The sequence below is a fragment of the Falco naumanni genome, chromosome 7, assembly GCF_017639655.2.
Source record: "Falco naumanni isolate bFalNau1 chromosome 7, bFalNau1.pat, whole genome shotgun sequence".
Taxonomy (NCBI): Eukaryota; Metazoa; Chordata; class Aves; order Falconiformes; family Falconidae; genus Falco; species Falco naumanni.
This window is the reverse complement of record NC_054060.1, coordinates 35,527,762-35,540,044: the sequence shown is the minus strand read 5'-3', so window position 1 is coordinate 35,540,044 and position 12,283 is coordinate 35,527,762. Positions and strand designations below refer to the sequence as shown.

Genomic DNA, 12,283 nt, shown 5'->3' with positions numbered 1-12,283 from the left:
ATATTTTAAAGAACCACTACTGAATTTATCCTTTATTACTAAAAGCATTCTTCCTGCAAGTACTGAGCATTAGGATAGCGTGGTACAATTTTTCTCCCTGTTCCCTATTTGCTTGTTCATTTGTCCCCATTAAGTGATACTATAAACCTGAGAAAACAGTGCACTGTCACACAGGAAGGAAGCAAGGTTCTGCCTCTTTGCTGAAGCCCAAGCTGACATTTGTGATTTGTATACAGGGTGGAGTTCTGCATTCTTTTTATTCCTCAGAGTGTTGACAGTGATGACAGTTCTTATGGGAGAGACAGCACTTTGATCATGTGTGCAGCTGGGTATGAGGAAGAAAGTTGCCTTAAATTATTTTAAGGGACACAGTGACTTAGGAAAGCTGGGTGAGTGAATGGGAAGCTAGAAATTCTCATCTGCTGCTGCTTTTCTGCCAAAAAACTAGTGGTGGTGTGCTGTAATGCAAATTATAGAGCACCTTTGCTGTGAACAGGATCAGGAGATTGATCCAAATAAAAGCATAACCTGCACCACCCCACCCCCGCCCCATACTTTTTTCATTACTTTAGAGGGGAAAAATTACCTGATCCGATTCACAAATAGTTGTATCAGCAAAACCATGAAAGGCACTGTGGGTTAAGGGTAGAAACTCCACAAGCTGGTGTAGGTGCCAGAGAACTCACACTGTTAAACCACAACTAAAGACATTGTAGTACCCTTAGCAGAATTTAATTGAAACTTCCAAATAATCCATTCTTATGGTGGGCAGTTAATTCTGAGTTAGGGGAGAGTAACTGTTTCCAAGTAGTTTGCCTGCAGCAGTAGAATAGATTACAGGAATTTCTTGTTTACAAGTTCTTCTTAAATTACCAAATCGGAGTCACATGCCTTTATATTCTTAAAGAGAATATTAGCTGCTAAATGTTAGTTGCTAAAGGTCATGGAATTATAGTATGAAGAGCTTGCTGTTCAAGCACTATCTTGTCACTTCTCGTTTCTCTATTACCAAATTGTTAACCAACATATTTAATGCCTCAGGGAATCTCCATCTTGCTATTCTTTCCTTCCTAGTAGCTTTACAGATTTCCGTGAATGCAACAATGCATTTCACATGTTGATTTCCTCAGTTTCATTTCAGCCATCTGGTGGTGATGTCACATATAGTCACCTGTGTCTAACAAGCACCTGATCTTTTTCCTTCCTTGGGGACTGAAAGTACAATACGCATACCAGCTCTGTATCAGGCTGTATTTGTACTACAAACAGTTTGCTGTCATGATTCAGATAAACAGGAGACTAGTTCAGCTGTTTTAGTTCCTTTAGATCATTTCCGGCAACTTTACTCATCCAATTACCATGAATACACATTTGGTTTTTTTTCCCCCAAGTTAGCCATTAAAGAGGTTAAGTAGGTTGGGCCCTGTGACTAATGCTTCCTTGGCTCTGACTGTATTTTGCTGCTCCCTGGAGTATTCCATAGTACTTTATTAGCATGCAGGGGATACCCTGAGATTCCTAATTGTAGGGCAACACTTGAAAATGTTCTAGAAATCGCAGAGTTCCACAATGAAAAATCCTGGCTGTAAGAGCCAGCATGGAGAGGCAAATACAGAAGGGCTTGTACTGTAAAAAGACCACATCTTGCATTAGCATTGCTATTATTAATACAGCTTCCTACTGCTAAGCTTTAATGTTCTGGGTGATTTAAAAAAAATAAATTACCACCACCACAGCAAAACTTGGTCAGGATGGTGGTGCAATAATTAGATGAGGCTTTTCAACCTCTACAGGAGTTTGCTCTTCCACCAATGCTAGAAATGTAGTAAACAGTCCGTTTTTGTCAGTGCTGATGCCTTATTACAGGTAGCAAATGAAAAATACAGTTGCTGAACTATTTTACTACATAAAGTTTACATGTAATCCTCTTGATTTTGAAGTGTCAGCAACATAAAGAGGCACCAGCTAAATGGAATAGAATGATCCATCAACATGCAGTAAGCATTTCCCCCATCAGTGTTTAATTGTGAATCATGATATTACCTCCATGGATTAAAGATGATCTTAAACAGTCATTTCCATAGAAAATGGGTTTGTTCAGGAGCTGAGGCTTGTCTATATAGACACTTAGATAGAACAAGAAACCTTTTTGTTTTAAGCTAGCTTTAGAAGTCACCTTAGCCGAATTAGAAAAAAAAAGGCACATACTCTAAGAGTACTCGCTTCAAGGGTATTCCTTTGCAATGCTTCTCTACTTACGGCTACACTCTAGACACTAGTGCTGCAAAAAAACCCCAATTACTCCTTCCACACCTCACTGTAAATAAAAAAGTCAGTTATAATGCCTTAGCTAACTTTCCTCTATTGTCTTTTATACTGGTATGCTTCACCATAGAGGAGCAGAAAATATACAGGCAGTACTATAGGCGCTACGTATCATGGGTGTGTTCATTTCTGCTTTTGAGTCAAGGCATTGACTGAAAGTTTATTTCCTCGTTCTGTATCCTACTCAAGTGAAAAAACCAAAGAATTATTTACACACCAGTTTTACTTCCCTTACCTTTTGCAGGTATTTGTGTGCTAAGAATTACAAACAGGAAATAATATTCTGCAACCTTCATAAAAATTTCCAACAGAAATGCACTTATGGAAGAACCAGTTGTAGATGGCATTATTTCAGTAAAAATAGTAGTTCTCATAACCTTTGCTGCCCATATGTCCTTTCTTTCCCTACTAGAAAATCAAGCAAATTGGGTATCAAGAAGCATCAGTTGTTGAAGTAGGTTAAGTTTACCTAGAAGTGCAGTTAACTGTGCTCCAAGGGCAGGTTAGCAGAAGCTCCTGTTGCTTTTCAATTAAGCCAGCATGTTGATGTAGGTCAGTCCACGTACTAGGTTCTAGCTAAGGTGAAGAAATCATGCAGTGATTAATGTTGTTTCCCTAACTTGCTTACCTCAGCTCTGTAATTGAAAATTGCTAAAGCAGGTCATTTGAAGCATGTGTATTATCTTAGGAACTATAACTTAGCGATCATAAATTTGCATTACAAATGCACATATAGCTCTTTACCTGGCATAAATTTTCAATCCGAACCACTTATTAACTATACCACAACTCTGATCCACCCTGTAATCACCATTGGCCTAATATCTGTTCATTTGAAGCTCCATTTTCTTCTGGTTTTTATTCTCTGTTCCCTTCTTCTGGATGCTTTTGGTTTTAAGTAAAGAAACAACTAGTGAGTTCTTTGCACTTCTCATTCACTCCTCTCAGTGAGGAAACACTGAAAAAGCCCATATAGAAATGATGAAAGTGATGAAAGAATCAGCTAAAGCCTATCAAGTGAAGATGCAAAACCAAGGAAAACTGGAAGGTGGAAGAAAAGTCAAGAACGCATGAGAGAGAGATCTCACCTATTCCTAGCAAACTGAGTAATGCTACACCTGCCATTTAAAAAAAAAAAAAAAAAAAACAACTTTCAAAGAAATTATGACTGGTAATTTTACTCTACTCTTAGGTATAGCTATCAAGCTTAAGCAGAAGTATACATTTTGAAGAAATTCAAGCCAACACAGTGTTTGGAATGTTTACCATCAGCAGGTAAGGTTATCAAGCTCCTGAGTATTCAGATAAAAAATACTGAAGTGATGGCCAGATACTACAGACAGGAAGATTGAAAAGCAAAACTTTAATCACGCTTGAGGATTTAAGATGTTTCAGTGAAGTAGTTAAAAAGATGTACGTAAGCATTAAGTCATGAAAATTACTTGAGCCTCTTAAATCTCCCCAAAAGCAGATTAGGCTAAATTTAAACAAAACATGACACGAAGTCCAGTTTTTGTTTTCTACATTACATATACTTGGTACAGAATTCAGTTCTAAAATAATTTCCTTAAGACAATACAGGTTCCTAGAGTCTCCAAAATATACTACTAGCTATAGAGTTACTTTAACAGCTATCTTCAAAAACCACTGATGACCCATCCTAGTAATACATACATTACTTCTAAATTTTCAGGAAAAAGGAAAACTCTTTGAAGTCAGTTAAATGTTTGCTTGTGTTCATATTAACTGCTGCTACAGTGAGTGATTTCATTATTCCCTTTAAATTCTGAGATTTTCATAAGCTAAAATGGCAGATGAGGGCCCATGTAATATCAATTTTCTCACACAATAAGGGCATGTTTTTAGTTACTCCTTTGCAAAGTTTGTGACAGAAGGAAGAGCCTTTCAGAATTCCCTAGCTCTACTGAATATGAAAGACAAAAAAAGACAGTAACCAATACTGTAATTTTAAAGATTTCTGTAAACATTTTGCATGGTGTTTTAATAAAAGTACAGCTTTTGCTTTTAAACCTTGCAGAACTAAGAACTCTGTACAAAAAAAAAGAAGTTTTAATAGTAACTTTTTGTACTTTTAATTATTGCACCACAAGTTGAAAAAAAGCTAAGAATTAAGTCCTCACACTTGGCATACTATTAAGTGACATTTTAAAAGCAAATGGAGTATTTCAAAAGTTTTAGCCAAAATGGTATCATTAGGGGGAAAAAAGGCTTTATGCTACTTTAAGAAACATTGGCTAATTCTATGAAGAATTTTAGTTATAGAAATACGGTCTTTTTCAAAGCACTAATGGAAAAGTTTAACATGGAACTTGGAAGAGCTGTAGAAAAAAAGTGCTTATTCTATAAATTAGGTTAGCAATACACTCCAGCATACTTTGTCCAACATCTTTAATTCCTTGTTCTCAGTGGATTTATGCTTTGTCTAATTACAGCAGATGAATCGGGTACAGTTTTAGAATCAACTTCCCTATGGTTGTAACTTGCTTCATTTAAGTAAAGATGATGAACCACCAAATTCATACTCCAAGAAGAGAAGAGGTCTTTAATGATGGCCAGCACCAGAGGACTCTGAAACAAAGACATGATTTAGACTGTTCAAACAGTAGAACAGATCAATTCAGGAATGTAGTTTAGAACCTAGAACAGACAACTGTATCTACATCACAGCACAGGAATTGGCAATTTCAACTGCCCTGTCAAATAAAACAAAACCTTCAAACTACTTACATAAACTCAGCCAATACTAAAAATCCTCTTTTGCAAGTTTTAAAGCACTATTATAGGCAAACATCCATTCTTCCTCAGTTTTGGTATTTTTTTTCCTAAATCAAAGTTTATTTATGCTATTATCCTTAAGTCTTCTGGGCAGTATTTTCACTAATTACACATTTAAGCATGTAAATAATGTTTGCATATATAAATTCAAGTGGGAGCAAATGGGCTACCTATCATTGTGCAGAAAGTTAAGTGAGATGTAGCAGCTCATGAAAAATTACATTCCAGTGTGATGTTAGAAAAAACTGTCCATAAGTATCTAAATACTATTTCATAGAAGATATAAAAACACAGGTACAAGTTTAAACTTCTCGGTTTCTTGACAGCTAAAATAGCAGCTACTCTTAAGACTGAGATTGAAATTTAAGTAATTCCATTAAATGGTTGTTATTTAAAATAATTCCTCCCCATGCCCCCCCAGTCAAGGCATACAACTTCCATTCTACTCCTAACACCTATGCAAAGGACAATTAAAGACAGAGATAGTATCTGTGCAGATTCAGATGTTTCTAGGTTATAAAACCATCAATACAACCAAACCTACATATTTTGAAGTAGTTTTAAAACATTTTCTAAATCTCTAACTTAAACCCCAAACTTACATAAAAATACGATGAACTAGTTTTTACTGCACTCAAAAATATACAACAGGGTACTGGATATTTAATACTTACTATCTGCCACTGCTTTTTTGCCTGGAGAAAAAAAAGCAAAAAAAAAGCTGAACAATGACAACTAAAAAACATATGTCCTTTTTATTTTTTACAGATAAATTTCTATTAATTATACTACTTATGATTTGCTTATTTAGCTTGAACAAGATTTAACAAGTGTGCAACATGTACTTTTCCATGGTGTCAGTAAACATTATGTTGATTTTTTAAGTCATTTGTTTTTAGTTAACCACGACTCCATGCATTTAGAGACTGTAGCATCAAGATTCCTACTGTAATCCAAAAGAAACATACACAGAACGATACTTTTACATAATATATGGGTTTATATACACACAACATACTGATGTTAAACTGAAGTGAAAGAATACAGTTTGCTTTAAAATAAGTAAAATAGCTTATTTTTCATTCCTGTTGTAATTGTTCTACTAAAATACTGATTCACAGTGATCACACAAAAATAGATGGAAAAAAATTCTTCAGAAGGAAGACAGTAATAAGAGGTTGTACAAGCTCCACGCTTGGTAATATTATGAATAAGGCCATGAGCAACCTGATCTAACTTTGATCTAACTAATTAAAGCAGTGGTTTTGGACCAGGTGAGTTCAAGAAATCCCTTCCCATCTAAGTTATTCTAAAATATACTTTTCTATAAATGTATGTATTATTTGCAAAACTGTTCCCCAAACTATGGAAAGGGCTACAACTATTAAAAGCTATTTTCGCTTTAAAATAATGCTTAGCATACAGTTGCTCCATATCAAGGTTTTGGCCCTTAAAACCCTACACCACCACATCTATTATCTAAATCATAAATAAAAATAAAAGCAGCATGACATGAACACAAACTTTTAAGTCTGTCAATTTTGAATTCTTGAAGTTAAAGCAAAAGTTAAACTACTTTTTTCTTCCTCTGGCTGTTCAACTGCTTATATTTATTTAAGCTTGTAAGTGTAGTGCAACAGTTTTGGACATGCTACGAGCTATTTGGACAAAGCTCAAGTAACGTTGAGGTAACATCATTCAGCTGTTCCCACAGCGAGGGGTTTCCTTCCCTGTCAAGTTTATCTACAGGTTATAAGATTTCATTGTTCATAACAGCTAATAAAGGATTTGACTTGCAACTTTTTCAGCATAGTCTAAATTGAAGAACAGGGCCTTTAAGACACTGTAATCTCTTCTACCCTTCTGTTTTGGGGGACGTGGTCCACTCAAATTTATTATTTTTACATTAGACTTTCTGTTTCTTCCTGTGAGAAAGTGATCCAATGTCATGCAGTAACACACACTTTAATGTTCAATGATGCACCCCCCATTTTGAGGTGCATCAGCCCAAAATAAACTAAGTGCTTTAATTTTCACAAGTTCACATGGGAAAACCTTTTAAAAACTGTATTTTTTTGCATATTTTGAGAAAAACCTCAAAACCATAGGGATTCTAAAAAAATTTCTAATCCAAGTAAGTTCTAGTTCAGAACAGTCTTACATTCCCCTTTGTGACAAATCTACAGAAGTCTCTGGCTACATTGCAAGTTAGATGTGTGTTTTTAAAAACAATTCCTACATTACCTGTCTTCATAATGTAGGCACAGTTACACTGGTATTTGAATATTTTGTTAGTGTAACCTTCTACAGTGAGCGTATTAAAACTTGTAATTTTTTATAGCAAAGACCTGGCCTTAAGTAACAGTGTTAATTTATTATTTGCTGAATATTTTCAATGAGTGATTTCTAACTGTTAAGGATATTCTCATCTATAAACCATATCTATAAAGTAACACCCGATGAAGACTATAATATATAACTTACCACCATATGAAATCTTGTAATAGACATAAGCAGTTAATGCTACACCAACCCATATTTCTTGGTACACAGTGGTGAAGTACAATTTCATGGCTCTCAATGACTTTGGAAGCATTGCCTGCACCATCTGAAAAGTACAAGAAGTTTTGTCATGGTGAATTTTGCAACTGTATTCCTACCTGCTATATTTTTAGTATATATAGACATATAAATATTTATGTATATACACACTCCTGATACAGATCAGCAGCAGTTTACAGATTAAAAAAAATAATCCCAAACTCGCAAAAGTACTTATTCCAAAGCAAAGCGATGAACATTCAGAGTTAAGGTTACAATTTAGGGGCTATAACAGTAAAATATAATAAATTACAGCTGATTAAAGGGTTCCAAGATGACACAATGGAGCATTTACAGAGTAGCAATATCTAGGCTCCTCTCTCCCCATCAGTGACAGTTTTTAATGTTTCCAGATTCTCTCAGGAAGAAGGCCTCATTCCAGACAAGGCAGAGTGGCTCCTTCCTTGCACTACCAGTTAAGTTTCCCTTTCTCCTCCACAGCTGTCTCTCCCAACATGGTAATTTCTACTCAAAATAGCAAAATGAATGATGTTAAGCTACTGAATTAATGATTTATCATGAATATTTTACTTTCAAAATATGACCCAAGAGAAGAAGCCTATCCTTTTTTTTTTTTCTGTGCAGCTTTGTTAAACAGAAAACTCCAAGATGTTTTAAAATAAAGCTTACCCTAACTCTCATGCAACATGTTAGTACACATTTGTACCACACTGTGCTGAAATACTACAAGTTCTACTGTCTTTCATACAGCACTTCAACAAAGTCACTATTTATGCTTATTACAAGCCAATGAAGCCAGCTATATATACCTATAGACTATATATATTATAAACCAGAGTCTCAGGAAAGAAAAGCAAATTTAAACCTCTATGAGGTAATGCTTACTTACTGATCTGCCATTAATAAATGCAAAGCATCCTTTGGCAAGCATCAAAGAGAAAAGGATGCAAGGGCAGCCAACGTCAAAACAACTGCAAAAATCTAGATGCTTCTTAAAGAATGAAAGTATGTCCATAGTAATTATGTATAATTATAGACAAACCCACAATTATCTTTATTTATTCATGGACAGACATTTTAATCCAATTTATTACTGTGGACAGATTTCCTGAAACAGTGTTGTGTTTCCACCAATACTATTAAGACCACTGCACCTCCCCTAAAGTTCCCAGTATTTGTAGTTTCAGGTAAGTAGTGCCATACTAGCAGTTGTTCTACTACAACAGAGTATGAGAACAGACTGACAAACAAGGAGACTGAATACAAAGGATGGAAAGGATTTTCCCACCACTACAAAACACAGAGCATAAGCAAATGCTATTTCCAACTAACGCCCTACTAAAACCTCGCGCAGATCTTTCCCCAAGGCCTCGGAGGGCCCGACGTCGTTCAGGCCTTCGTTCTGATATCACGAACAAGGCTGAGTTTGCTTCCTCGTTAACCTCCGCGCTACGACCCCACGGCAGCGCCAGGAACCTGCGCCCGCCCGCGGCCTGACCCGCGGCCCCCTCCGCACGGGGAGCGGGCGGGTAACGGCCGAGCTCGAGCGCCGCCGCCCCTCCCCCTTTCCCAGGCCGAACCACAACCATCTCCCCGAGACGCCCCTAAGCGACGCCCGCCTCGCTCGGGCCGAAACTCACCGTTAACGCCGGGAGCGCGGGGGATGCCTCCGAAGGTCACCGAGCAGGGACGGCCTCCGTTACCGCCGCGGGGGATGCTGGGAAAGAACGCGCCAACGAGCGGCGAGAGCTGGCCGAGAGAGCCGCCGCCGCGCAGCGCCCCCTACGGCCGCGGAGGACGAGAGCGCCCCCACACCCCGGCTTCGAGGGCCGGCCCGCGGGGCGCGCCGCCGCACCTCACGGCCCGGTGTGCGGGGAGAGCGGCCTCTCTCTACACGGAGGTCCCGCCAGGCCCCTGCGCCCCCTCAGCCGCCCCAAGGCTTTGACCGGCTCCCGCAGAGCTCATGTCTCTGCAGAAACCCACACCCGGGCCCAGGGCCCCGCTTCCCACGGGCTTTTGCCCAATCCACACCTCGCTTCTATTTCCTGAGAAGCAACACAGCGAGTGTCCCGTGTAAGGACAATGCCGGGAAGGGCCTGTTGTGAGGCTTTTTCTGGCGTGTTGCTTAGGAAATCGCTTGTCCCGGAAAAGCAGGAGGCACCCACTGGGTGAGGGTCAGGAGGGCTGAGGCATCTTCATGCCTGGGGGCCCCTTCCTCCAGGCGACAGGAGGGACAGGGTGGCCGGGGCTCCAGAGGAGCTCTCAGCCACTGTTCCGCGGGCCACGAGGAGGCAACTGACTGCTCCCTGCCTGCCGTGGCCGGGAACGGGGAGAGCGGTGCCCTACAGGGAGCGCAGAGCCAGGCCGAGCCGCGGTGCCGGCAGAGAGCAGCGCTCTGCCCTTGGGTCACGTGCCAGGGGTGGGGCCGAGCCGCCGCGTTCCGGAACTTTCTGAGCACCGAGGGCGCCGACAGAGAGCAGCGCGTGGCCCTTGGGTCGCGTGCCGGGGGTGGGGCCGAGCCGCGTCCTGCGGCGGGCGGGAAAAGGGGGGCTGCGGCGGCGGGGGTGCGCGGTGTGTTGTGCCGTGCCTCGCTACATGCCGCTGTCATCTGCGTCATGCTGCAGCAGCTCGCTGCGGAACAGAACGATGTCAAGTTGTTGGGTGAGGAGGCACGGGCTAGCGCTCTCTGTGTTCCCCCCCCACTGTCCCCCTGCCCCCTTTGCTGTACAGGAGCCGTTAATGGCTGTGGGGTGGGTATGGGGTGCCTGGTCTCTGTTCTTGGTGGCCAGGAGATGCTCCTCATGCCTGAGGTAAAGGGTTGCCTGTGAAGGCGCCTGTGGCCTCCATTCTCGTGTGCGTGCGTGCCTGTGGCCCTGGCTGTGCAGGGCCTTTCCCCAGGGTCTGAGCTGCCTACTTGGGCTCCCCCGAGCTCTGCGTGGGCTTGGGGCGATGCAGCTGTAGGGTTTCAGCCCCTCTCCCTTGGTAATTGTGACTGTAGTCCAGGTGTGGATAGATGTGGCTATGTGGGTTTCATACACCAGTTATTTTCTGAATTGCTGCTTATATTTGTCTTGTTTGTTACTAGATATGCAACATGTTGGATTTGCTTTCTCTAAGGTGCATTAGTGCTGGTTTGCAATTGTGGCAGCTGCTGTTGAAAAATTGTGGAACAGCATTAGAAAAGACCTGGTTTATTCTGATACAGGTGTATAACTTAGGATTTCTGGTAGTGGTAAGTGATAAATAAAATTATATTCAGGAGTAAACTTGTTTGTTCATTAGGGAATATTCTTATTCATATTCTCATTTGAGTATGTTTTTATGCATTTAACTATTAGATCAATGAGCAATACTGATGATTTGGGCTGATAATTTTTCCCCCTCATAGTTCATTACTAGTACTACTGGGTTTTGTTGTGTTTTCAGTGGCTGATTCTTGAATGTCAAATTATTTCACAGTGCATACATTATTTGACCAGCAGTTTTATATGTTATTTGTAACTAAGGACTTCTCATTTATACCAGAGCTTGTCAGGAAATAAACTGCAGAAGTGGGTGTTACCTACCCTGTACCTTTGTTGGTAAGTTTGTTAGTTATGCTACACGTTGGTGAGAAACTGGTTTACTTACCTGTTCTTTTTTTCCTTCTTCTAAAGTTCCTCTCTAGCTAGCAATTTTCCAGCAATTACATATTTTGTTTACAGCAGATGTTCTCAGTTATTTTCAAACTGAATCTTTCTGTTGCTTCCCTACAGCAACCTCTGTTTTTTCTGAGCAGCAGTTAAGTGTTGTTTTCCTGAATCTACCGCTGTGTGTTTTCTAAACTGTGTATGTGCATTGCTCTTGTGACCCATCTGAAGAATTTAAGTTACAGAGTAAAGCTAGTTGGAGGTATATTAGCATGTTGCTCCTTCATTGTGCTTTATTCTCAGATGGCAGAGTCTACAGCCAGGGAGGAGAACTGTATGTATATTTGCATAGCAGCCAGGTACATTTGGTTTTACTGGTGTCTGGATTTTGAAAATGTAAAAATACTTCCCCTGGATGCTGCTTAAACTAGAAGATGGTGTAGCAGTGCATAGTAATCAGTATTTAGATCAGGTTTGGTTAGTGTGCCCATGATTGCTATAGAAAAGTGGTTTGTATGCACTTCGATGTACTGAAGTTTTTTTCAAAATTAGTGTGAGGTAGAGTCTACAGTGAGGTGTTTTTTTTCCTGTATGGTGTTTAGCAGTGCTGATGTATTTCAGGAACTCACTTAAAAGGGGGTGCGCTGGCTTCTGAGAAAGAATGAACCTTTTGTCTAACATCTTAACATCAGATACTCTTGACAGTTCAGCAGAGTCTGTTCAGGCGATCAGTTTGGTTTTGCTTCAAGGAAAGGACAAAACTGGTGCATCAAAATATCTGTTCCTCTCATCGTTTAATTAAAAGTACTGCCATTAGCAAGTTCTGAATCTCAGAGCTACTGGGTTTTATGCAAATACTTGAAGCTTTCCAGAAGTAACTAGAAATAACGTTATAGGGTTTTTTACAGCTATTTACTGTGAATGTAATTCCTAAACCGAGAATGTACGAGATGTCTGGGACATCTCAGTCT

General features: G+C 40.0%; 1 protein-coding gene across 1 annotated transcript; it reads right to left on the bottom strand.

Moving 5' to 3' along the window:
* Positions 1-4,717: 4,717 nt before the first annotated feature.
* On the bottom strand, positions 4,718-9,457 carry ATP5MJ (ATP synthase membrane subunit j). Its single transcript, XM_040600827.1, has 4 exons — positions 9,324-9,457; positions 7,606-7,729; positions 5,796-5,816; positions 4,718-4,914 (listed from the first exon to the last, which is right to left on the bottom strand). Exons 2-4 carry the CDS (start codon positions 7,727-7,729, stop codon positions 4,889-4,891), a joined length of 171 nt encoding a protein of 56 aa, XP_040456761.1. The 5' UTR covers positions 9,324-9,457; the 3' UTR covers positions 4,718-4,888.
* Between the last annotated feature and the right edge of the window lie 2,826 nt (positions 9,458-12,283).